The sequence below is a fragment of the Loxodonta africana genome, chromosome 22 (assembly GCF_030014295.1).
Source record: "Loxodonta africana isolate mLoxAfr1 chromosome 22, mLoxAfr1.hap2, whole genome shotgun sequence".
Taxonomy (NCBI): domain Eukaryota; kingdom Metazoa; phylum Chordata; class Mammalia; order Proboscidea; family Elephantidae; genus Loxodonta; species Loxodonta africana.
This window is the reverse complement of record NC_087363.1, coordinates 8747501-8773971: the sequence shown is the minus strand read 5'-3', so window position 1 is coordinate 8773971 and position 26471 is coordinate 8747501. Positions and strand designations below refer to the sequence as shown.

The 26471-nt window shown below is 43.1% G+C and overlaps 1 protein-coding gene across 1 annotated transcript in view; it reads left to right on the top strand.

Moving 5' to 3' along the window:
- Nucleotides 1-1194: 1194 nt before the first annotated feature.
- Nucleotides 1195-26471, top strand: part of SYNPR (synaptoporin) — a 433067-nt gene continuing 407790 nt past the window's right edge. The window contains exons 1-2 of the mRNA XM_003410033.3: nt 1195-1212; nt 1327-1392. Of these exons, the coding sequence (XP_003410081.1) occupies nt 1195-1212; nt 1327-1392 (84 nt within the window). The remainder of the gene's footprint in view (nt 1213-1326; nt 1393-26471) is intronic.

The following is a 26471-nucleotide window of genomic DNA, read 5'->3' as shown; positions in this document are numbered from 1 at the left end:
GGGCATTACCAGTGACTAAAAACCAACCAAACCCATTGCCGTCCAGGCGATTCCAGCTCATAGCGACTCTATAGGACAGAGTAGAACTGCCCCAGAGGGTTTCTTAGGCTGTAATCTTTATGGAAGCAGACTGCCACATCTTTCTGCCACGGAGCAACTGGTGCATTTGAACCGCTGGCCCTTCAGTTAGCATTTAACCACTGTGCCACAAAGGCTCCTTCCATTACCAGTTACTACTTTCAGAAATGGGCATTACTCAACCAGTCGCTGTGAAGTTGATTCTGACTCATGGCAACACTGTGTGCACATAGGGGCAAAATTTGAACCGGACCCCCACAATAGCAGTGAGGATTAACTGCACAGCACATGGTCCATATTCAAGGTTTATTTGTTTCTCCCTTTCTTCACCAGCCCAGTTCCCTCTGCCCTCACCTCTCCAGGCTGGATTGGTTGCCCCTTCTGTGTGCCCACAGCCCCTGTCCCACTCTCTGGCATCACTGTTTATACCATATTGCAATTAACTCTTTCCGCCTCTGTTTAACCCTGGCGACGGGGCAGTGCCTGCCTTGTTTTAGTGTCTCTCCAGGCACTGCCTGGCCTCCTGGAGGCCCTTCTATAAGGACTTGAGAAATAGTCAACAGATACTCTTTTCCTTCGTGCTCAGGAGTCGCCTGGACTCAAATAACTGCCCCCTGGAGAGTGAAGGGCGCCTTTCCCTTACCTGGAACCCATTCCTCAGGCGGGGAGCCGTCTTGCTGAGGGTGCTAGTCCGCTTCTCCCCAGCCAACAGCCGCAAAGTTTCCCTGGAGCCGGGGGCATCCGGGCGCGCGCGCTGCTGAGCCGGCACCAATGTCTGCCGCTTCTGCCTCGCCCACCTCCTCGCCCCCCCCTCTGGAGCTCGCCACTGGCCAATTACAGCCTTCCCCTGCGCTTGGGCTTCTCCCCTCCCCCGTAGCCTCGCTCCCACCTCGCTCCCCCCGCCCAGAGGCTGTGTCCACAGCGCTCAGCGCAGACGGAGCGTCAGCTGGCCAGCTCCGGCGGCTGGGTCTCCAGGTCCCTGCCCTCGCCTGCCTGCTCCCGGGGCCTCGCTCCTCTAGCTGAGCCCGAAAGGGACTTCTGGCCCTCAAGACGAGGTGTCCATCGACCTCGCTTTAGAGGGAACGGGTGGGTGAGAAGATCCAGCGCGGAAGAGCTATGGACCCTGTGAGTCAGGTAAGGCAGCGCTGGCCCGAGCGGCTGGTGCTGCGCGACCCCGCGGCTCCGGAGATGCACTCCAGCCCCTTCCTCACACTGTTTCTTTCTCTCCTTTGCCTCGTTGATACGAAGCTGGCCTCAGCGGGCACCTTCCGGGTGCTGAAGGAGCCCCTCGCCTTCCTGCGAGCCCTGGAATTGGTGAGTAGGGTGTACATGGGGAGGGGGACTGAGGCAGAGAGCGCTGCGGGGAGGAGAGGTCGGGTGGGGTGCTCTCGGCTCACGTCTGCTCAAATCCTGGCATTGAATCCCCTTACTTCAGTCCTCTGATTCCCAGAGACAAGGTGCCATTCTGGGGTGGCGGGGACAGGTTCCAGGGATCCTGCTTCAAGGTGGGAGCGTGGACAGATTTTTGCAGGCGCTTAGACCAAGTGTCATCTCACCTCACCGCTGGCGAACGCGCAGGGTTTGTTGAAAGAAGCTTCCTGGGAAGATGGGGAGGGGAGCGGATGGAGGAGACGCCGGGGGTGCTCCCCCTCACCTGGGCCTTTGCGGAGCTGAGGGGCAAGAGGAGCAATCTAGGGCTGGGTGGAGTAGCTGGAGGGTTGGCCAAGCTTGAAAAGTTGGTCAGCACTGGACAGCTCCCCGCTCCGCCTGGGATGCTGGCGGTGCTTCAGTCGACCTCTGTGAGGGAGCTGAGCCGGGAGGGAGGCTGCTAGGACTGCTACGGACGTTGGGGCGGATAGCAGGACGCCTTCTTTCCTGCTACAGTTTTTCTTCTCCCGCCACTCCTCGACGGCTCTTCTAATTTTTCAAAGAGGAACCCACAGTCTTCCTTGGGTAGCTTTTCTTCAGGGACTGAGCTTTAGGAAACCATATTTCTCCTCTTACGTCCCCTTTTAGAAACTGCCCTGATAGGCCTATGCCACTTGTCTCTAGAGGAGTGAGACACAGAAAGGGTTAGCTCGGGGGGGGCTACAGAGTAATGCCAGTGTCGCTGGCTTAGATGATGGTTATTCAGAGCGAAATCTGCAGGGCACACATTCCCTCTTGCCAGGAGCTCTGAAAGGCGAGCAGACCATCTGAACAGAAAGTTCAAAGCCCGTCATGTAGCATTAATCACAGCGCCGAACACTGACGGGCTAGGAGATTATGTAAGAGGGTGTTCTGTGCCTCCTGATCTCGGCTCCAAGGGCTGGTGTCTGGCTTTTGCTACACATTTGGGGCTTGTGTTTACATGGACGATGCACAGGATAATCACATTTGCCTTGTTTGCAGGCCTGGGTAACAGTGCATGACTAGATTGAGCTGACATACATCAAGGCAGCATTTGAAAGGCATAAACTAGTGGTTCTGGTCTGGCTGTTGTGAAACTGGTTTTCCTTACAGCCAGGTTGAACAAAGCCAGGACTGCTCACAGTCCAGGAAGCTCTCGATTGGCTTTCTCAGAATTCTACCTACATTCATTCATTCACCTGTTCAATAAATATTTGCTGTCAAAGAGTTGTTCTTTTGATCAAAATAATATCTCCTTTGCCAAGCCATTGTCTCTCAAAACAAAGTTCAAAGATATGACATTATTTTTTGACCAAAAACCAAAAAACTATACCCACTGCCATTGAGTCAATCCCAACTCATAGCGACCGTATAGGACAGAGTAAAACTGCACTTTAGGGTTTCCAAGGCTATAAATCTTTGTGGAAGCAGACTGTCACATCTTTCTCCCTCAGAGCAGCTGGTGGGTTCCAACCACTGACTTGAGTGTTCTAACCACTGTACCACCAGGGCTCTTTATCCTCTGACACAATGGCTTACTGTCTCACACTATCCCTTACCTGAACATTGGTTTATGTCTTCTCCAATCCTGTTGGACCATTATTTCTTGCATTACTCACCACCCAGCCTCTATTCGTACATTTTAAAGTGTGTGCAGCCTGAACAAACGTGTTTAAAACAAAGATTTCTGGACATAAGCTAAAATCAAAATTTTGGGATGGTGTGTGCCATGATTCTGCATTCTAAACAAGTTCCCTGGATAATCTGATGCACATTAAAGTTGGAGATCCATCACTCTAAGCTATACCTGGCCTCCCTGCACCCCCCCCCCAAAAAAACCCACTGCTGTTGAGTCAATTCCAACTCATACTGGCCACATAGAGCTTCTGAGGCTGTAAGTCTCTATGGAAGCAGACTGCCACATCTTTCTCCAACGGAGCTGCTGGTGGTTTCAAACTGCTGACTTTTTAGTGAGCAGTTGATTGCTTTAACCACTGTGCCACCAGGGCTCCTTCCACCCCCACTTCCCCTCACCCCACCAAAAAAAAAAAAAAAACTCAAAAGCGGTTTTTACCTTAATGCCCTTGCTGTTCCTATTCACACTGCAGGGAATGCCCTCACACCCTAAGCCTAGAAAATATTATTTGTCATAAATATTCCCTCCTCAATAACTCTTTCTCTTGTGTTTACTCCTTCTCCTTTTCTCTGCCACAAGTTGAGTGATTCACCCCCATTCTTTTGGCACCCATGTATTTTATTCATTCTATGAGAATGATCATTATCGCATTGCATTATAGTTTTTTTTCTTGTGTGTGTACGAAACAGTGAGAAAGAAAGAGAGAGAGAGAAGAAAAGACAATTACGTTTAAAATATTAAGTCTTCCCTCCTCTTCTTCTAGGCATCTAAGGGAGAAGGGCTTTTGCTTGTAAATCAGTTATCATACTTTCATTTCTAGAACAAAATCTAAATGATGGACCAAAAAAAAAAAACCAAAAAAACAACCATTGCCATTGAGTTGATTCTAACTCATAGTGACCCTATAGGACAGAGTAGAACTGCCCCATAGGGTTTCCTAGGAGCAGCTGGTAGATTCGAACTGCCTGCCTTTTGGTTAGCAGCTGAGCTCTTAACCACTGTGCCACCAGAGCTCCAAATAATGGGCAAAGGAAACTTAAAAATCCAAATGAGTTAAGTCAATCTACATTAAGGAAAAGGCATGGGAGCAGGAAGATGGGAGAAAGCTAGTTGCTGAGAAAGCTTTTTTGTTGTTGTTGTTATTGGGCTGTTTCTTCTAATGTAATTCCCCTTTGAGATGCTGAGATTGGACCACATGGAAATGCGTATTTAAACAGGTTACACGTGAACACTGTCTATATCACCTACTCTTCGAGTTCATTTTATTGGTAACACCTAGAAAAATTCCTGTCATATCTATTTACTCAAGAATGTTAAAGGTACTGAATGGAACTGGGTTCTTTAACATTATCACAAACCAATTTTTAGTATTTCAAAGGTAGAAGATGCCTCTGCTGAATTCACTTTGTTTTTAAGTCATACTTTGGGCATAAGCTTTCCTTAATTAAGTCTTAAAGTTTGACTTAATTTATGTAATGTTTAATATAGCTACAAATGGTTAACTCAAATAAAGAGCTGTATAGAAGATGAGGCTGTGAGGCTGTAAGTCTGTAGAGGATGGGGAAGGCTGTAGAGGATGGGGAAGGCTGTAGAGGATGGGGGAGGCTGTAGAGGATGGGGGAGGCTGTAGGGGATGGGGGAGGCTGTAGGGGATGGGGGGAGGCTGTAGGGGATGGGGGTGAGGCTGTAGGAGATGGGGTGAGGTTGTAGAGCGGGGTTAGGCTATAGAGGGATGAGGCTGTAGGGGGGGTGAGGCAGTGGAGGATGAGGGTGAGACTGTAGGGGGGTAAGGCTGTGTAGAGGGGTAAGTCTGTAGGGGGGTGAGGCTGTAGAGAAGTGAGGCTGTGGGGGGGTGAGGTTGTGGGGGGGTGAGGCTGCAGAGGGTGGTGAGGCTGTAGAGAGGGTGAGGCTGTAGGGGGGTGAGGCTATAGAAGGATGAGGCTGTAGGGGGTGGTGAGGTTGTAGTGAGGGTGAGGCTGTAGAGGGTAAGGCTATAAGGAACGATTGTTATTGGCACATACAATTGAGGAATATGGTCACTGCCATGAGTTTATCCAGGTTTCCTCTTTTTTTTTTAAGGCTTAAAAACCCTATGGTCATATCTACCTAGACAAGATGAAACAGATTATCATCCACTCAGATGCAGACTTTGAGCACACAGTTCGTTCCAGGTGCTGAGACAGGCACTGTGTGTCCTGTGGTGATCCATCCAAAGTGACATAGTCCTTGCCCTCGTGGGGCTTATGAACTAGTGGGGAAGGGACTTCTGATAGTTTTAACAAAAGGACTCTTTGGCATCAAAGGTCAGGTTAGACATTTGAAAGTGGTGTTTTTAGCCTAGATTTTCTGGAGAATGGCCTCAGATAATGGCCCCCATTATCTTCTTTTCTAAAGCAAGACTAAGATGAAGAAGCATTTTACTTTATTTATTATATATATATATATATATACATATATATATATTCACACTTAACATTGCCTAATAGTAACTAAATTTGTGTTTTGGTAAAACTTCAATAGTACAGATAATAGTTTCAAAGAGTAAAGGACTGAAGAATAAGTTGTATGTCTGTCAGCAGAGGTGTAGCTTATAGTATAACAGTGAGGGGTTGGGTAAGTCAACAGTCTAAATAACTTCAGTACCAATGGCTCAAGCTAGTTAAACCTAAAAGTCAAAATGATCACTTTTAGTGATATATCAGATATTCTAGAATGTTCTATCAAAATCATAGGATGCTCTCTTGAACTCAACTGCACTTTTTCACTCCCTGCGTTACAATAGGTTGCTATGAGTTGGAATCAACTTGGTGGCAGTGGGTTTTTTGGTATTAAAATAGAAAATCCTGGCGGCTAATGGTTAAGAGCTACAACTATTAACTGAAAGGTCAGCAGTTCGAATCCAGCAAGCGCTCCTTGGAAACTCAATGGGGCAGTTCTACTCTGTCCTATAGAATTGCTATGAGTTGGAATTGACTTGACGGCAATTGGTTTATGTTAAAATAAGTGAAATCATGGTTCACTGTTACGTCTGAAGTCATAGTTCTTCCATAATTGCATGGTATGTAATTCATTTCTATGGCTACAGGTGCCATATTTCTGGGATTTAAGTTATTAATCAAATCAGCCCTCTGCTCTCATTTTTTCTAAATTTATTCACCCTTCCAATTTTGGGAGAATTATTTCCTTCATTGCCTTATGCAGAAGGTCAGGGTTTGTTTTTGTTTTTTGCAGAATAATGAAATACTGCCCTTGACCATTCTATATGAGGTAGTGAGATCTACATGGCAGCATGTTTAGGGAAAATGTATTATTGATCTTAGAGATGTCTAATGTATAACAAAATAATAAGCTGTAAGAACAGCTTAAAATAGTCAGCTAACCCAATTTGCCAAGTCTAGGGTACGTGGTTCTATATTTACTGTGTCTCTATCTCTTATGAGAAGCTCTGGTGATGCAATGGTTAAGAGCTCAGCTGCTAACTAAAAGGTCAGCAGTTCAAATCCAGCAGCTGCTCCTTGGAAATCCTGTGGGATAGTTCTACTCTGTCCTACAGCGTCACTATGAGTCTGAATTGACTCAATGGCAATGGGTTTGTTTTGGTTTATCTCTCATGAGAATCTTATCTCTTAGATAGTAGAAAAGTGCCCCATTTATCTCTGCCCCCTCCCCAGTACCTGTCGTAGTGCTTGATAAACAGCAAGTGATCATTAAAAACTTTAAATTGAGAACAATGGAGAACTAAAAAGATCCAGTTTCTACTATGTCTGTGGACGTTTTCTGAAGCAATGGAGAGCAGCTTTAGGGTTGGCCTGAGTACCGTCATTAAGCTGTAATCCCTCTTTTCAGTATTTATGCTGTAGAGATGAAGCTGTAGGCAAGGATATGTGTCCAAGGATATTTAGGACAGCATCATTTGTAGAGAAAAGTGCTAGAAACAATTAGCGAGTCTGTTAATAAGAAAATCATTGGATAAAGTATGTGTGATTCACGTGTGTTATGAAATACTGTTGGTCAATACATGTACTTGTATCTGATAAAAAATGTTAAGTGGAAAAAACGAGTTTGATTCTCAGGAATTGATAAAATTATTAAGTGGCAAGAAGTTGTTTTAATTATTTTAATCAACATATGGAAACAAGTTTATTCAATTAGATTTCAAAGTAATGTATAGAGTACAATATTATTTTTGTAAAAAGAAAAACATAGTTGAATGTGTTTCTGTGTGTATTTGTGTGAACACAGAGTAAAACTCAGAAGTATAGCCCTGACCTCTTACAGCTGCTTTTCTCAGAAGGGTGTAATTGGAGGTGCTGTGGGGAGAGATGAATCACTTGTCTACTGTTGAGCAGATGAGAAACTCTTAAAAGCAACTCATATTTTAAATTATTTCCTATGGATTGACCATAAGAAATGGTATAACCTCTAAAGATATCTTCCACTTTTCGGCTGATAGCCTCAGGAAAAAAAAATGCATTTTATTTATGAGTTCTTTCCTTAGGGAGGGGCATGAATACAGTAGTTTTAAAGCCTAAATAACATATAAAAGTAAAAGTCAGGTCTTAAGGGAAAAGCTTTAGCCAATTTCAAAGACTTTCAGACATAACTCCCAAGTTCTTAATCTCTACTAAATGAGGTCAGGTGACATTTAGTATCTTTTGGGCCAAAACAGAAACTCGGGGCACAATACTGACTCTGGTGGTCTATTCTGTTTATTCCCTGATGATGAAATAAGCCCAGCAAGTCTCTTAAATTGTCCTTTGGAAATGGTGAGAAATGTTAAATTTACCCCATTTCTCAGACTTACTTTGAAAAATTAAGCTGCTACAGTTCTTCCTTCCATTGATCACTGATCATTTCCTTCTTATTTTCTAGTTCAGTACTTTGCCAGTGGGCATTTGGTTTACTTTTTTTCTTTTTTCTTAAAAAACTATCTAATGACACCCTTTCTTTCCTCTCCCATGTACAAGTCTCTGGATTTGCACCTGTGTGTAAAAGGAGTGTGAGAAACTCCAACCCATTCACTTTGCCCAGGACCAGAATTGGTGCAGATGTTAGGATATCAAAAGACTTTAACTCCCCAAAATGATCTTTGCTTGGTTTGCATACAACACTGCAGGTCACAACATGGCAGGTCCAGATTCTGCCCCTATGGGATTAACTGCTGGATCCACCCGTTTGGTGTAATTCTGTCACTTTGACATCTAGCCCCAGTTTTGCTACACTGTTTCTTCTAAAACCCCAGGACTTCACACCTCCATCCTGCCTTTTCTTTCTGCCTGTCTGCCTTCCCTAAGGAACTGGCTGATCCAGAGATGTGGTGTGTCTGGTAAACGATGTACAGGCTTGCTTGATTTGAACGGAGGTGCTCGCCACTAGCCTCTATATCATTTTCATTTATGAATCTAAATTCTGAGCTGTGGTTCCCAAGCAAAGGTCATACTACTTACTTGACATTAATAGTATTTATAATTCATGTTATTGATAACAGTAAGTAAAATGTATCTTTATAATATAATAACAATAGCTACTTTACCATTTTAAACCTTCAGTGAGAAGAGTGGTAAATGCTACCTTTGTCATGCAACTTCATGGGATTGATACTAAAATGTTTCCGTATGTCATTGTGTTGAATCTTTATGGTCTTAACAACCCCATTCCACCATGAGACTCAGAAATGATAACCAGCTCCTCAAGGACAAAAATCGCAAGAAATGGCAAACTCTAGATTTGAGCAGTCTCACTCCAAACTGTGTCCTTTTAGATGCTCCATTCTTCTGGTCCCTCCAGTGTGGCAGGCATTTGCTGTACTTTCTCCTCAGCCCCCAACAAAACTTACAAGGCAGATGTTGTATTCTATTTGAAGAGCTTATTGCGTCCATTGAGATACATATTTGAGGCTTTTTCTGAAAATGCCAGAGTGCTTGTATTTGGAAATGAATTCAACCGACGTCAGTTGTTTTCCAAGATTGTTTTATTTTCTGTTGGCTGTTAATTCACCAAGGTACAGTAGGTTCAAGTTAAAAACCACCATTTTTACATTTAAAATATGTAGAAAAAGAGTTTGATTATAAGACCAATAATCTCATTTCATGGTTATTTTCTGGTTTTATTTTATTTTGTTAAACAAAATCTGTGTGCATGAGTCAGACAGCTATTTTTCTCCCTAAAGTATAACAAGACAGGGAATTCTCACGTAAAACCATACTTAAATCACAAGCAACAATCTGTCAGTTAGGGTGTGATGGAATTTCAAAGCTACATTAATGTGCATTTAATTATAACATTCTAGCCTCTCAATTAGTGACAAAAATCATGTACAACTGCAATATGAATCAATAAATACACTTTTTAGAAAAGAGAAACTCTGCAGTGGGCTAATGGATTCGTTACTTAATGTTTTTTCTGAGTATATTAAGTCAGTTGGTGTTTGCCCCCTAAATACAAAAACAAAAAAGGCCTGAAAAAAAAATTTTTTTATGGATTTGAATCTGGATTTTATCCCTTACTAGCTTGGTGACCTTGGGCAAGTTATTTAAGCTCCTTAGGCTTCATGTTTCTCATCTGTAAAATGGGGCTAAGAGTAGTTCCTACTTTATTGGGTTGCTGTAATGTATAAATGAGAAAATCCACATAGACTACACGGGACAGTGGTTTAGGCTGTAGGAAGTGCTGAACAAACGAGTATGAAGGCGATGATGATGATAATGGTGCAGGTGTTTCTGGTGATGTTGAAACAGGAGAAAGTAGAAATCCATCAGAGGGTAATTTAGAAAATGCCAACTGGCTTCTTGGCTGTACCTGTAATCCTTCCTGTTCATTCTATGAGCTTTGCCTTCCTTTGAGACCTCAGTTTCCCCACCTGAAAACTGAGGACAATAGCCCTTGTCTATCCTCCTCCCACAGTGTTAGAAATTTTAAGTGAGATAAAACATATAAAAACACTTTGAAAACCATTAAGCATCCTCCAAAAGCAAAATATAAGTGTGATCATAATGCTGGTGATGATGAAGAAATACTTTTATTCCCAATCCAATAAACTCCAGACCAAACCAAAACAACCAAGCCTACTGCCACTGAGTCAACTCCAGTTCATAGTGACCCTGTAGGATTTCCGAGGCTGTAAATCTGTCCAGAAACAGACTGCCACGTCTTTCTGCCACAGACCCGCTGCTAGTTTCGAACTGCAGGTCTTTTGGTTAGCAGTCCGGTGCTTTAGCCACTGCTCTACCAGGGCTCAGGACACCATAGGGCAACTTCCCTTTTCTAGTGGAGGTATGAATCTTCCCAACCACTCCCCGGATTGGATGCCCAAGTCTCCAACCTCAGTCCCAACCTCTTTGTCCTCTTTGGAACGTACAGGAGAGAGGATGTCGCTACTTTAAACAGATGACTCATCAGAACTTGGAGGATTCACTTCACTTTTTTTAGCCCTCATTCCTAAAGCCAATTTCTTGCTCTGTAGGCATTCGACGTTTTCTTGGCTGCTCTTGGGTCTGCTGATGGTTGTTTGCCGGTCTGATGGACTTTGCACATGCTGCTTCTCCTCACCTGGTCTTTGTTAGCTGGCTAAATCTCCTCACTTCTTCTGGGAGGATGTCCCTGAGTCAGGAGGTCCCGTCACATGAGGCCGGCCTCCTGATGACTCCCAGGGCACAACCTTTAATGATTTGTGTGCATTATAGCTCTTCGATTGGACTAAAATCATCGTGAGGGCAGAGATCTTGTTTATTGGTACGTTATAGGCAGCAGGCAAGAATAATCAAATGGCACATTGCATTGGGCAAATCTGGTATAAAAGTCCTCTTTAAAGCATTCAAAAGCAAAGATGTCACTTTGGGGACTCAGGCATACCTGATCCAATCACCTCATATGCATGCAAAAACTGGACAATGAATAAGGAAGACTGAAGACGAGTTGAGGCCTTTGAATTGTGGTGTTGGCAAAGATTATTGGATATGCCATGGCCTGCCAAAAGAATGAACAAGTCTACCTTGGAAGAAGCACAGCCAGAATGCTCCTTAGAAGCAAGGATGGTGAGACTTCATCTCACATACTTTGGACATGTTATCAGGAGGGACCAGTCCCTGGAGAAGGACGTCATGCTTGGTAAAGTAGGTGGTCAGTGAAAAAGAGGAAGACCCTCAACAGATGAATTGACACAGTAGGTGCAACAGTGGGCTCAAGCCTAAGAACGATTGTGAGGATGGCACAGGACCGGGCAGTGTTTTATTCTATTGTATATAGGGTTGCTATTAGTTGAAATCTACTCAATGGCATCTGACAATAACAACAACATAAGCATCTAACATAGTGCTTGGCACGTACTAGGGCCAACCCCAGGCATTCGTGGGTCCCTCCAAAACACCCAGGTGACAGGTGCTTAGTGAGTATTTGTTGAAGGAAGTGATGGAAGAAGGGTGGAGGCAGTGTGGGGGTGGGAAGAATGATAAATGTATAAACGAATCCTAGAGAACACGTTGAATGTGATGTGAATTCCCCTTTATGGTCTCCATTGTGAAAAGGTACTGTAAGGCTCCAATATAGACAATTGTTTAGTGGTTAGTCTTGGTTATCAGAGCCCTGGTGGCTCAGTGGTTAAGTGCTCAGCTGCTAACCAAAAGATCAGTGTTTTGAACCCACCATCAGCTCTGCAGGAGAAAGATGTGGTAGTCTGATCCTGTGAAGATTACAGTCTTGGAAACTGTATGGGGCAGTTCTACTCTGTCACATGGAGTCACTATGAGTTGGAATTGACTTGATGGCAATGAGTGTGTGTGCGTGCGTGCATGTGTAGTCTTGGTTGCAAGGATCAATCAGGAAAGAAGGGCTAGTAGGGATATTGTAGGCCCAACACGGGAGATGAACACTATCAGAGATAAAGGTGCGAGGACTGAAACACGCCCAGACTCCTGTCTGGGAGCCCAAAGCAGAGCTTAGAATTGCCTCGGCAAAAGTGCTGCCGTTTTAGTGTCTTGCCCACTGTCCTGCCCCGTCTCTGTGCCTGTTCCCTTCTGCTTCCCATTTGGCTGGTTCTCTCCTTGGTTCTAATTTAATGTCCTAAGAGAAGGAATGTGATTGGCCCAGCTAATAGCTGCTTCAGTTTGCACAAAACCATCAGTCCCTGGCCATGTCATACGTTGATAGCCAGGCTACAGATCAGCAGTCCATGGGGCAAATGCCCACTGCTAACCCTGCCTCTTGTGGCCTCATGAAGAAAGGTGATGAAATTAAAAACATGTGCCCCTGGACTGTTTGAGCTAGAGCAGTGGGAGGGGCAGTCCTTCAGCTTGGGGGCGTACCAGGCACGGTCAGAGGTATACATGTCTGGTGTAATAATAAATAATTTTTCACCAGTACTTCACAAACTTTGTCTGGCATTTGTTTTTCATTTATAATGCCTGTTAAATTGATTTTTTTTTTTTTTTTTTTTGTCCCGGTGTTCCCCTGTGGAGGACTCATTGGCTTGCCTGGTGGAATATGTGCTGCCTGTTTGAGGAAGAAGAGGGGGAGGGATTTGTTGTGGGTAAGAAAAAAAAAAAGGTAAGAGCCGGTGTGAAAAGGCAGAAAGGAAGCATGGGGCTTGAAGGAGCTGTCTTTGGAATTAGCCGTAGGCTGGACTCCTGGCTCTTCTTTCCGCTTGGGGGACATCGAGCAGATTGCATGAGCCTTCTGATCCTCAGGGTCCCCAGGCGTCAAATGAAGATCATAATAATCATGTCTTTGGGTTGCTGTGAGGGTTAAGGAAGATAATGTCCATAAAAGCCCCATCACGGTGTCTGGTCCATACAAACGCTAGCTGACTGTAAATGAGGAAGAGGCTGTTAAAGCTGATGGTATGATGTCTAAAAATATAACTAAGCATTCATAAAATTTCTCACAAAGTACAAACATACAGTTTGCTCAATAATATCATTGTATTTTTTCTGTCGTTATCTCCTCATTGGGAGAACATTGATTATGACACAATCTGAAAGTATACACAAGTAAAATTAACCCTGATACTAGAGAAAAGCATTTTACTAAGTGCTGTGTGTGTGTTAGAGGGCTTTGGTGGTTCAGTGGTAGAATTCCTGCCTTCCATGCCAGAGACCTTCGTTCGATTCCTGGGCAATGCATCTCATGCATAGCCATCAGGCACCTATTGGTGGTGGGCTTGCCTGTTGCTATGATGCTAAACAGGTTTCAGCAGAGCTTCTAGAATAATATGGACTAGGAAGAAAAACCTGATGACCTGCTGCTGAAAAATCAGCCAGGGGAAATAGTATGGATCCCAATGGTTCAATCGGCAACCCATCATGACGATGGCGGAAGTCCAGACAGTGTTCCTTTCTGTTGTGGGTGGGATTGCCGTGAGCTGGGAGCTGACTTGATGGCAGCTAATAATAGCATACGTGTATTATTTCATCTAAAATCTCATCATTTCCTTTTGAAGGATTAATCAATAACCTGTTTTTACAGATGAGGAACCTGAGACCTAAAGAGATCAACCTACTTACCTAGGATCACACTGCTAATATGTGTAGAGCAAGGATTTGAATTGAGACAGTTGGATGCCAAACTCCACGTTCTTAATTGTTATTCTACACTGCCTGCCATTAATAGTGATTAATCCTTACCCTGAGATCTTGGAATTAAATGATTCCCCCCATGAAAATGCAGAGACAGTGTGTAATTTCTTCTTAAAGTCCTGCCTTCTCATTCCTGATTGAGTTCCCTTGCTATTATCTCGTGGCGCCAAAGTGCAGAGCAAAATTTAAATGCTGTATTGTGACGATGGATGTCTGAAACTTCTCAGGGACTCCTTTGATTTCCCAAAAATATCCTTCTTCTCTGAGAAACTTTTACTGAACTTGTGTATCTTTTTTAACAAAATTTTCCTTCACTGATCCACTGTATAAAGAAATTCAAGTTCAGGAACATGTTGTTGAAACTTGCCTATAAAAAGATCTGTAGAGTTCCGGAAGGATCTGGATATTTAGCAAGATTATGAACATTTAAATTCCTTTTGGATACCCAGTAAATTACCCAAGCCAGACTGGATTCAGAAGCAAATGAATGTTATCTATTTATCACATGTGTGCATGTGTGTGTGAGTTGCCTGTTCTTTGGATTTGTTCTTCTGAAGAACTCCTGTGCCAACTGAGAAGACATGCCCCCTGTAGTTTTAACAGGAAATGCTCACACATCCATCTGGTCTACCATGAGACTGCCTGCCTGTGATTTCATGCCCTGACTTCACCGGATGGTTTTGCCTGCACCTGACAGACAGTTGGCATCCTCCCTGGATCCTTGCTGAAGCTGGGATCGAGAAGAATTGAGAATGTAGAAGGGTTAGATTGGGAGAGTGACACCAGGAAATTACTAGGTAACATAAGCCCGTGAGTTGAATGGAGAATAAAGATTCTAGGAGACTTTTAAACTGGAAGGGGTGATGGCTGGATGAGCGGGGATTGTGATCATGATTTAGCGCGAGTCAGCTTTGAAGCACAAAAGCTTGGGCTCAACTACAGACCTTGGGTGTGTTTGTGGGCAAGTCAACCTCACCGACCCTCAAGATTATCAGGGATTTTACTTACAACAATTAAGTGTTTAAATGGTAAAAAGGAATTAATAACTGAGAAATTTTGGACAAATCCCTTTACTTCTCCAGCTGTCAGTTTCTTGAACAATAAAATGGGTATAAATTAACAACCTGCAATAGAAAGTGAGGAGGACTTGAAGCACTCACTGATGAAGATCAAAGACCACAGCCTTCAGTATGGATTACACCTCAACATGAAGAAAACAAAAATCCTCACAACTGGACCAATAAGCAACATCATGACAAATGGAGAAAAGATTGAAGTTGCCAAGGATTTAGTTTTACTTGGGTCCACAATCAATGCCCAAGGAAGCAGCAGTCACGAAATCAAAGGACGCATTGCATTGGGTAATTCTGCTGCAAAGGACCTCGTTCAAGTGTTAAAAAAGCAAAGACTTCACTTTGTGGATTAAAGTGTGTCTGACCCCAGCTATGCTATTTTCAATTGCCTCTAATGCATGCAAAACTAGACAATGAATAAGGGAGACCGAGGAAGAATTGGTGCATTTGAAATTATAGTGTTGGAAAATAATATTGAATATACCATACACTGCCAGAAGAATGAACAAATATGTCTTAGAAGAAATACAGCCAGAATGCTCCTTAGAGGTAAGGATGGTGAGACTTCATCTCATGTACTTTGGACATGTTATCAGGAGTGATCAGTCCCTAGAGAAGGACATCATGCTTGGTAAAGTTAGAGAGTCAGAGAAAAAGAGGAAGACCCTCAATGAGATGGATTGATACAGTGGCTGCAGCAGCAGGCTTAAACATAGGAATAATTGTGAGGATGGTGCAGTACCAGGCAGTGTTTTGTTCTGTTGTGTTATGTTGTTTTGTTTTGTTGCACTGTGTTGTTGCTGTGAGTTGGAACTGACTTGACAGCACCTGACAACAAGAACAACAACAATATTACCTACAACACAGAGTTGTGGAATAAAATGAGCTAAAGTGTACGAAAGTTTCCACCAGAGGGGTCAACAAATTTTAGCTGTCCTTGAATCTAAGAAAAATGAAGCTCAGGTACTTGGGAAATATTTCCTATCAGAACAAAGCCAGATGCGCCGCCTTTAGTGTTCGTCTACAGCTGCAGTTTATTTTCACTCGTTTGGAGAAAGGAAGAAGGTGTATTTTCATGTTTCGTAATAATTTACTAGAGTTCACATGATAACTTTTATTATCAGACTCACACATTCTATTTATGAAGCAGTTGAAAGCAAAGCATAATTATGATATGATCACCAAAATCATCCAGTATATGTATTTTTAAGGAACCCTGGTGGCACAGAGGTTAAGAGCTTGGCTGCTAACCAAAAGGCTGGCAGTTCGAATCCATCAGCTACTCCTTGGGAACACTTTGGGGCAGTTCTACCCTGTCTTATAGGTGAGAATTGACTCAATGGCAAGAGGTTTTATGCATTTTAAATTTACTTTAAGAGACATATGTTCCATTAGTTAAAAAAAAAATGTGTGAAATTGTTCGTGGCATTGAACTCTAGCTGTTCTAGGGAAAAAGGAAGCTGTGTTTACCAGTAACAGTAGGTATTTGAATGTAATATTATAGTTTCTCTATTTTTTATTATTTTAGATTGCTGGCTTTTCTTTCTTTCTTTTTTTTTTTTAATTCTTGGGTCTATTCACTATGTTCTCACCATTTGGTAATAAAATGCTTGGGTTTGGCTGTCAGCTCCACTGCTAACAAGCTATGTGATCTTGGACACGGTACTTAACCTCTCTGGCCCTTTCACGTTCATAAAAGTGGACATAAAGAAAACTGTTGTTACATGCTGTCAAGTTGATTCCGACTCATAACGAAGCTATGTGACAGAGTAGAACTGCTCCCTAAGTTTCCTGGGCTGTAATCTTTATGGGAGCAGATCGCCAGGTCTTTTCTCCCATGGAACAGCTGGTGGGTTTGGTTAGCAGCCGAGTACTTAATCACTGCACCACCAGGGCTCCTTAATGAAAACTAGCAGGCAGAATGGTTGTGTTCATGAAATGTGATAACGTTTGCAAAGAGCAAGGGCACAGAGGAAGTACTCAATACATGCTTATTTCCTTTCTGTTTTTCTTCCCAAAGCATTTTTTACTGTAAATGTACAGAAGGAATAAACTGGAAAATTCACCCGATTTTTTTTCCTCCAGATGTACTCTCTGGAGCTCACACACACACACACACACACGCACGCACACACACACAAAGTACATAGCAAATCTACATAACCTGAATGAGTCTGAGCAGTGCAGAAAAATTTGGCAGGTCTGGTTGGCAAGAAAAGAATGATTAGACTGAGTGTGAAGTCCCAGGTCAGTGCCCCAGACTTGTTGGATCCCCAGGCTGTCTGCAGACTTTGGCAAGGTGATCATGGATACATGAAGCTATTTTCTGGAAAGAATAACATACTTCTTTATTTTAGGAAAGGAGGAAAGGATAAAGCCCCCATAAATTGTGGGAGTCTACTATAATGGTTGTGAGCTATTGACAGCTCACTGTGTGCAGGCTGTGCCATGTTAGTGCTACCTACCTTGGATACGTGATTTCATTCAAGCCTTACAGTGACACCTGAGAGGTACACTTGCCTAAAGTTACACAGCTGGATTATAAGCGAGAAAGGCAGGATGTGAAACCACACTTGTGAACCCCAAAGTCTGTGGTCTGAGCCTCCACAACCTCCTTCCTCTCCCACACCACACTGCCAACATACTGAGGATATTTGTATTTGGGGGTGGGTTTTCTTTCTTTTTTTTCTTTTTTTTTTGACACTTTTAGTGTCACTTTTAGGCACGCGAGTTTTGTGTTAATTGAAAAAAAAAAGAATACAAATGAGCATAAATTAAACTGAAAAACCCAAACCCATTGCCATCGAGTCAATTTTGACTCTGAGCAAAAGTTAGTAAATAAAAATTTCCCAGTGTGCTTCCACTGAGAGATTAATAAGGTGAATATATTGAAAAATATCTTTTTTTGTGTATGTGTACCTGTTTTCTTGGTTTTTTTTTTTTTTTTGGCAAAAATGAGTTCTAGCGTATTCACTATTATGTAGCCTACTTGGTTCTCTTAAAGAGTTGCAAATGTATTTCCATGCCACTAAATAAAATATCTTTCTGCACATATTTTTGGTAAGATTGTTGATGTTCTTATCTTAATTTGGAAGTATTTTAATGAATAGAATAAAGTGCTAGCCCAGGCTGCCAAGCTCATGGTGCTGTTCACGTGGACTTTTGTACAAGCTGCTGCCTGAAGCTTTCTAGGTCGTTGTGTCACTCCACTGTTTGGAAATCATTCCGATTGCTGCTCTCTGAAGAGAGGCAAATATTGAGTCTTCCCTTCTCTGAATCATTATGTGAGAATATACTTACGTAATTCTTAGAATGTCAAAGATAATTACTGTTGCTATAAATTTTTTAATAATATAAATTTAGCATTGTTCGTATGTTACTTCAATTATGACGTATTGAATTTATTTATAAAAGGTAACTTATCATCATTTCACTTTAAGTGATACTCACATGTGTTGGTCCATATTCAGTGCCTTCTTGAAATGAGAAGCGCTGTATATTTAGGTAAAGACATATGCACACAAGTTTATACCTTACCTACTTCCAGACAGAATGGATTCAGAGCGACTGAAAATTTAATAAACCTTTTGAGGGAAACGCAGAGGGGGTGGAATGTTATTGCACCATCTGGAGAATCCTGAGGTGTTTCTAACTTTTGATTGTACAAGACTCTATCAATAAAAATAAAATAAGTTCAGTAATTGCCATGTGCCAATTATGGGATCCAATTGGATCACATTCCTGGCCACACTTGCTGTTAACAGAGATGACACCATGGATGCACTCTGCCTCAGCCTCACACATTGCTATTTTGGGCTACCCTGACTTTTCTGTGAATTAAAATAACAGATGTTATTCATTGTATACTTCCTGTGCTCCAGGCCCCGTGCTAAGTGCTTTATACATGTTAACCAAAACAAACAAGTTGTGGCCCAGCTGATCTCGACTGATAGTGACTCTATAGGACAGAGTAGAGCTAACTGCTCCATAGGGTTTCCAAGGAGTGGATGGTAGATTCAAACTGCCAACATTTTGGTTAGCAGCTGTAGCTCTTAACCACTGCGCCACCAGGGCTCCTTATACGTGTTAGGCCATTTAACTTTAACAACTCTATTAGAATGTATGCATCATTATTTTCTCCCTTTTTAGGCAAGAAATCAGACGTTTTGAAAAATAACCAATGTTTAAGTTTCAACAGTTAATAATAGTACAACTGAGATTTGTACCCAGGTTGTTAGGTGCCTTCCAGTCAGCTATGACTTATAGTGACCTTATGGATAACAGAACAAAATGTTGCCTGGTCCTGCGCCATCTTTTGGGCTTCAGAAGATGTGTGCTTAACCCTAGCAGTTGTAGAAGAAAAAGTCCACTCTCAGGAATCCAGTCCCTTTGAGGGGAACTGCCTTAGCCAGCAGGCCTGCTGGCTGTAGTGCTGAGAGTATCCAAGGTTAAGCTTGAGGGACACAGCCAACCATTTAACCAGACAACTGGTGCCTGTCAGTGCAAAATCAACAAGGTGGTGGTTTGGCTGAACTGAACCTATTTATTATTTGTCTCAGATGGTGAAATTTGTCAAAATCATCTGTCCTCTGCAGACTGAGAAAAATTCTTAAGTTTTCTTTGTAGTTCAGAGAGGAAGCCTTTTTCTAAAATCTTTTTTTTTTTTATTAACTTTTATTGAGCTTCAAGTGAATGTTTACAAATCAAGTCAGACTGTCACATATAAGTTTATATACACCTTACTCCGTTCTGCCACTTGCTCTCCCCCTAATGAGTCAGCCCTTCCAGTCTCTCCTTTCGTGACAATTTTGCCAGCTTCCAACTCTCTCTATCCTCCCATCCCCCCTCCAGACAGGAGATGCCAACACACTCTCAAGTGTCCACCTGGTATCATTAGCTCACTCTTCATCAGCATCTCTCTCCTACCCACTGTCCAGTCCCTTTCATGTCTGCTGAGTTGTCTTCGGGAATGGTTCCTGTCCTGTGCCAACAGAAGGTTTGGGGACCATGACTGCCGGGATTCCTCTAGTCTCAGTCAGACCATTAAGTGTGGTCTTTTTGTGAGAATTTGGGGTCTGCATCCCACTGATCTCCTGCTCCCTCAGGGGTTCTCTGATGTGCTCCCTGCCAGGGCAGTCATCGGTTGTAGCCGGGCACCATCTAGTTCTTCTGGTCTCAGGATGATGTAAGTCTCTAGTTCTTGTGGCCCTTTCTGTCTCTTGGGCTCTTAGTTATCGTGTGACCTTGGTGTTCTTCATTCTCCTTTGATCCAGGTGGGTTGAGACCAATTGATGCATCGTAGATGGCTGCTTGTTAGCATTTAAGACCCCAGACGCCACATTTCAAAGTGGTAAAATCTTTTTTTTTTTTCCTTATGGTTGCACTTGAAAAAATTACAAGTGAAAGGATGGTTTTGATTTGGTTTGAATTGTTCTTATATCCTTTGCATAAATATGAACCACAGTTGCCTTGGAAAACAATAAAAAATTTTTAGAAGGAGCCGTGGGGTTGGATCTTGTCCATCTTTCTGTTCCTCAAGAATTTCCCACTCATCACCCTCCGTTCTTCCCCCTACTGACTGGGGAAAATGCAAAGACTCTTGACCTTGTAGATCTTTTTTCTTGTTTTGTGTTGGGAACCATTTAGTTTTCTCTCCCATGCTGGTTAGACTATCTTTGAAGAGCCTGGATAGCATGCCACAGCCACTTTACAGGTGAGTGTTGGGGCCAGGCAGGTGTTGTATGAGGAAGAGGCAGACACCAGTGCTAAGAGGTGCATCCCACTGCAGCAGGGGGCTCTGCCCGTGGGAGCAGTTGCTTCTCGCACCAGCCAGTTGCTGTTGAGCAGGAGCCTAGGCCCACATACTTAATAAGCATTTTGGGGTTCATCTTGGGAAGTTTTTATTCTGGGGATGTTTTTGATTTCTTAAACACTGTGAGACCCATCCTTTGCAGAATAAGCGAAGTATTTTCAATTTGGAATATAGTCCACAGTCTCTGCCTTGTCCCAGTTGCACCACAGCATCCTGGCTCCCTAGGGGCTTCTTCTCTCTACCTCCCAAGGACTTAGCCCAGCTCCTGGTGCATAGGAAACTCTCAGGAGTTGTTTGTCTGATTAGGGAATGAAGAACTTGGTGTTCGGAGATGAACCCCAGCTTGGTTTTTGAAACGATGAATTAACGAGTTCGTAAGTCCCCTTTACCTTCCTTTGGATGAAGTTACAGAATGTTTTCACTAGGTGTCTAAAAGCAAAAAATCAAGGCCTTCAGTGGGAATGGAGACAGCAGCTCAGATCAGCAATGTTGAGTAAATTACTGATACAGCTCAGGTACCACGTGATGCGAGGGGGAGAACTCAACTTCTCAACCAACTGGTGCATTGCAGCAAAGAATTAACTCCTCCCTTAAAAGATGCAATTTAGTTCTTCGTGGTTTGAAGAACCAAGAAATAAATGAGTACTAATGGAAGGGAGCTTGAATAATTCTCTAGAGTGGTGCGTCCAATCAAACACATTCTGTAAAAACGGAAATGTTCAATGTCTGCACTGTCCAGTAGAGTAGTTACTAGTCACATAGCTACTGAACACTTGGCATAGGCCAGGTGTGAGAAACTAAATTTTACTTATTTTTATATTAATTTAAATTCAAATAGCTAGTGGTTGCCATAGTGAACCGCACATGTGTAGAGAACGGCACCATCCACCTGGTTTGCAATGAGAATGTGCTAAACATCTGCAAGGAACTTAGTTGGGGACTGCATCCTACAGAGCAGAATATGTTTCTTGTAAAGTGGCTCTGTTCTTCAGAGCATTCACTTGGACAGCCTTGAAGTTGATGAAGTCAAGAATGAATAACAGGGCTCCAACAGAAGTTTGTTTGATTTTTGCATTCTGAACTTATTTGTTCAACACACACCACAGAGGGGTGACAGAGAATTTTTCAAGCCAACTTCTAGAAAAGTATTAGATAGACCTTGAATTTTCCAAACTTTACCAGTTCTTTACTTTATGCTATTATTTTGTACATTGAAATAGAAAGATAAAGCAACTTAATAACATTTCCTATTTGTCCCTGACATGAGGCACTATGACAGCTGTCAAAATTTGTACTAATTCGTTAGCACAAAAATACCCCAATATGATAGTTTTATTTGTTTATTTATTTTTAGTGATTATATTTATTTTATTTGGGAAGCAGAGTAAGAGCTACAAAGATTGCATGATATCATGTAATACAAAGAACTGAAACAATTTCTTGCCGGTTTAGTTAGCAGCCAATCATACCGAGACAGTTATTTATTCTGTGATTAGCAAGGTAGTCTGGTAATGTTTTGACAGTAGCCACGTGAACAGCACCGTCAGCATGCAAATGCACATTTAAGGGGATTGAGAGAGTGCAGTGAGGTTAAAGAGAGCGACAGTGACACAGGTGCTGCACAGTTGTGGAATCAGCCCCGTGAATGAGCCTGGGGATGTGCAATGCTACCTGAATCACCCTCTTCCGTTCAGTCACCCATGGGTATTATGGAATTTTAGAGACAGCCAGTACCCTAATTATGCAGCATCTTAGTTTGGATTTCCCTGAGAGCAAAACCTGAGTCGAAGGCTTGCAAGATGGTAAATTATTGGGAAGTGATCCCAGGGAGCAGGAACGAGGGACCAGGGAAGTGAAACAGGAAAGGAGGCAAGACCAATTCAAAGGTGCATTGTGGAGTTGGTCACTATGCAAAGGTGTACTGTGGAGTTGGTCACCACACAAAGGTGCATTGTGGAGTTGATAACTATGCAAAGGTGCATTGTGGGGTTGGTAACCATGCAAAGGTGCATTGTGGAGTTGGTAACCATGCAAAGGGACATTGTGGAGTTTGTCACCATGCAAAGGAGCATTGTGGAGTTGGTCATCATGCAAAGGAGCATTATGGAGTTAGTCACCATGCAAAGATGCACTGTGGAGTTGGTCATCTTGCAAAGGAGCATTGTGGAGTTGGTCACCATGCAAAGGTGCACTGTGGAGTTGGTCACCATGCAAAGCTGCACTGTGGAGTTGGTCATCATGCAGGAGGCTGGTGCTCCAGTCCTTGGGGCCTCCTGAGCAGCCGTGCATAGTGCCTCCCAGGACTGGCTACCTGGGGGACAAGGGAGGGTCAGTAATCTTCCAGCTCCCATTTGCCATTGGTGAAGGGTGGCCTCATAGATGTTAACTTCTATCTTAGGTTGAGTTCGCCAGAAGCCAATTCTGACATAAGGATTAAAGACCAAGTAGTTTGTTTGGGAAGGAGCCCTGATGGTGCAATGCTTAAAGCGCTTGTCTGCTAATGGAACGGTCAGTGGTTCAAATCCACCCATGGCTCCTCAGGAGAAAAGACCTGGCAATCTGCTTCTATAAAGATTGGAAATCCTATGGGGCTGTTCTACTCTGTCCTATAGGGTCATTACTTGTTATGAGTCAGAACTGACTCAATATGACACACAACAACAAAAGTTTATTTGGGAAGTAATCCCAGGAAATATTGGTAAGGGAATGCAGAAATTAAACAGGAAAAACAAGTAAGGCAATTGTGAGTACATTTTCAAAAAAGTCAGTACTATTGGCAACTGGAGCTTAATCCCACTGCAAGACTCTGGTGAGCAGTGTGGAGCACGTGTTTTACAGTTATCCCACACCAGTGGTGAGGGAGCTGAGCTGTTTATCCACCACTTCCTGTTGGAGGAGACGCTAATTCTCCAACACCCCCAGCCTGCCATCTGTAATGCAGATGTTGGCATTGAAGTTGGGCCAGTATGTACTGAAATGGTAAGGCCAGAGGAAGAATGAGTAGAGCATTGGTGAAGTCTGCTATGTTGTTGTTGTTAGGTGCTGTCGAGTTGATTCTGACTTATAGCGACCCTATGTACAACAGAACGAAACATTGCCCAGTCCTGCACCATTCTCACAATCAGTGTTATGCTTGAGCCCATTGCTGCAGCAACTGTGTCAATCCATCTTGCCGAGGGTCTTCCTCTTTTTTTGTTGACCCTCTTCTTTACCCTGCACAATGTCCTTCTCCAGGGACTGATCTCCCCTGACAACATGTCTCACCATCCTTGCTTCCAAGGAGCATTCTGGCTTTTCTTCTTCCAAGACAGATCTGTTTATTGTTTTGGCTGTCTATGGGCTATTCGATATTCTTTGGCAACACCACAATTCGAAGGCATCAATTCTTCTTTGGTCTTCCTTATTTACTGTCCAGCTTTCGCATGCATATGAGGAGATTGAAAACACTATGGCTTGGGTCAGGCGTACCTTAGCCTTCAAGGTGACATCTTTGCTTTTCAACACTTTAAAGAGGTCTTTTGCAGCCGATTTGCCCCGTGCAATGTGTGTTTCGATTTTTTCACTGCTGCTTCCATGGGTGTTGATTGTAGAGCCAAGTACAATGAAATGCTTAACAACTTCAATCTTTTCTCTGCTTACAATGATGTTGCTTATTGGTCCAGTTGTTGAGGATTTTTGTTTTCTTTATGTTGAGGCATAATCCATATTGAAGGCTGTAGACTTTGATCTTCATCAGTAAGTGCTTCAAGTCCTCTTCACTTTTAGCAAGCAAGGTTGAGTCATCTGAATAATGCAGGTTGTTAATGAGTCTTCCTCTAATCCTGATGTCTCATTCTTCTTCCTATAGTCTGTTACACGCCTCTATATTTCTGGTTTGCACATATGTAATTTCCAAATCCACCAACCATGTGTCAGTTTGACATACCGTGGTGGCTTGTATGTTGTTGTGATGCTGGAAACTATGCCACTGGTATTTCAAATACCAGCAGGGTCACCCATAGTGGACAGGTTTCAGCAGAACCCCAGACTAAGACAGATTAGAAAGATGGTACAGAACCCGGCAACGTTTTGTTCTGTTGTGCACGGGGTTGCTGTGAGTCAGAGCTGACTCAATGGCAACTATCACCAGGTTCCAAGTGGGTTTCCACAGCTGCCCCACTGTGAGGTGTCAGAGAAGACTGGGTTAGGAAGGGAGAGGAATGCAGGGTAGGCATGCAGGTGCTGTCCTGTTGAACCTCTTCCAAACCTGCTCAGACCTGGGGGCTATAGCAGTGACTGAGCAAGAGGTGGGGCCGCAAGGATGTGGAGTGCTGCCCAAGAGACACCGACCTGCAACATGGGCTCACCTTTGTGGCATGAGACCCTCCCGATATGCAATGTCAGGCAACATACAAGACATTCTATGCCAATGTCACTTTTTATGCCAACATCGTCCCATCATTTGCCCCCCTCAAAGGCATCATCCTTTTGCATGTTTCTTCCGTCTCGCCTTTCCCCATTCCCATTGCTTCAGTGTACCCAGCCCCAACTTTCAGACCCATTGCCATTGAGTCCATTCCAACTCATAGCTACCCTATAGGACAGAGTAGAAATGCCCATAGGGTTTCCAAGTCTGTAATCTTTTTTGGAAGCCAACTGCCACGTCTTTTTACCACGGAGTGGCTGGTGGGTTCAAATTGCCAGCCTTTCAGTTAGTGACTGAGCACTTAACCACTGCTGCACCAGGGTGACAACTTTCAGAGGCTCCCCAAAATTCGACTCCTTTTTCACCCTTGTGTAAGGAACTACTTTCCTCTATACAAGCATGTGAGAAGTTTAAGATTCTATAATTACTTACTTTTATTACTGGCCTTTTTTTGTTTTGTTTTGTTAATTAAAATACAATCATTGTAATTATCCTGTTGTCCATGATTCTCATGGTAGATTTTATTTATTTACTTTTTCCCTAAGAGTTTAATAGATTTTTATTGTTTATAGCAGGAAACTAATCAACAGTCAATACACTGAAACTGTGGAGAAATACACTCACCTTCAGGCAGTTGCCTTATAAATGAAGGCTTGGGACACAACATGACTTTAACATGAAGGCCACTGATGAGCAGGACCGATAAGTGTTCACTGGCGTTGGTTCATTAACTCAGAGACAGCCAGGACCAAATTCCATGCAATTCTCTTGACATCTTCAAGTCACCTCATTAACCACAAGAAGGTCACTTCACCCCAAATGAATCATTTCCATTAGAGACTGAATGAGCCCCCCAACAGTTGCTGTAGAGTCGATTCTGATCATGGTGACCCTGTGGGTGTCAGAGTAGAACTATGCTCCATGGGGTTTTCAAGGCTGTGACCTTTCAGAAGCTAATCACCAGGCCTTTCTTTAAAGGCAGCTCTGGGTGGGTTTGAACTACCAGCTTTCTGGTTAGGAGTCAGGTGCTTAACCATTCATGTCATCTAGGGACTCCTTAGCCAGTCCAGTTGCTGTCAAGTTGATTCTGAGTCATTGTGATCCCACGTGGTGTGTCAGAGTAGACCTGTGCTCCAAATAGTTACCCCCCCCAAAAAAAAAAAACCGTTGAGGTCTAATGGATTCAAACTGCCGGCCTTTTGGTTAGCAGCCGACCTCTTACCACTACACCGAATTGTTACCTTGCCTCAAATGTATCATCCCCATTACAGGTTGAATGAAGGGGTAGGGAAAAGGCAAAATGATGGATGCCTCCTGTATCTGCCTCACATCCTTTGAAGCGCTTTCCAGAAGTCACACCCATCTATGCATTGGCTATAATTGTGTCACCCAGCTACCCTTACCTGCAAAAGAAGCTGAGCACTGTATTTTTCACACACGGATGTTGACACCTCCAACAGGGCTGTTAGTAAGGAAGGGGGAAGCAATGCATCTTGGGGATTGAGAGAGT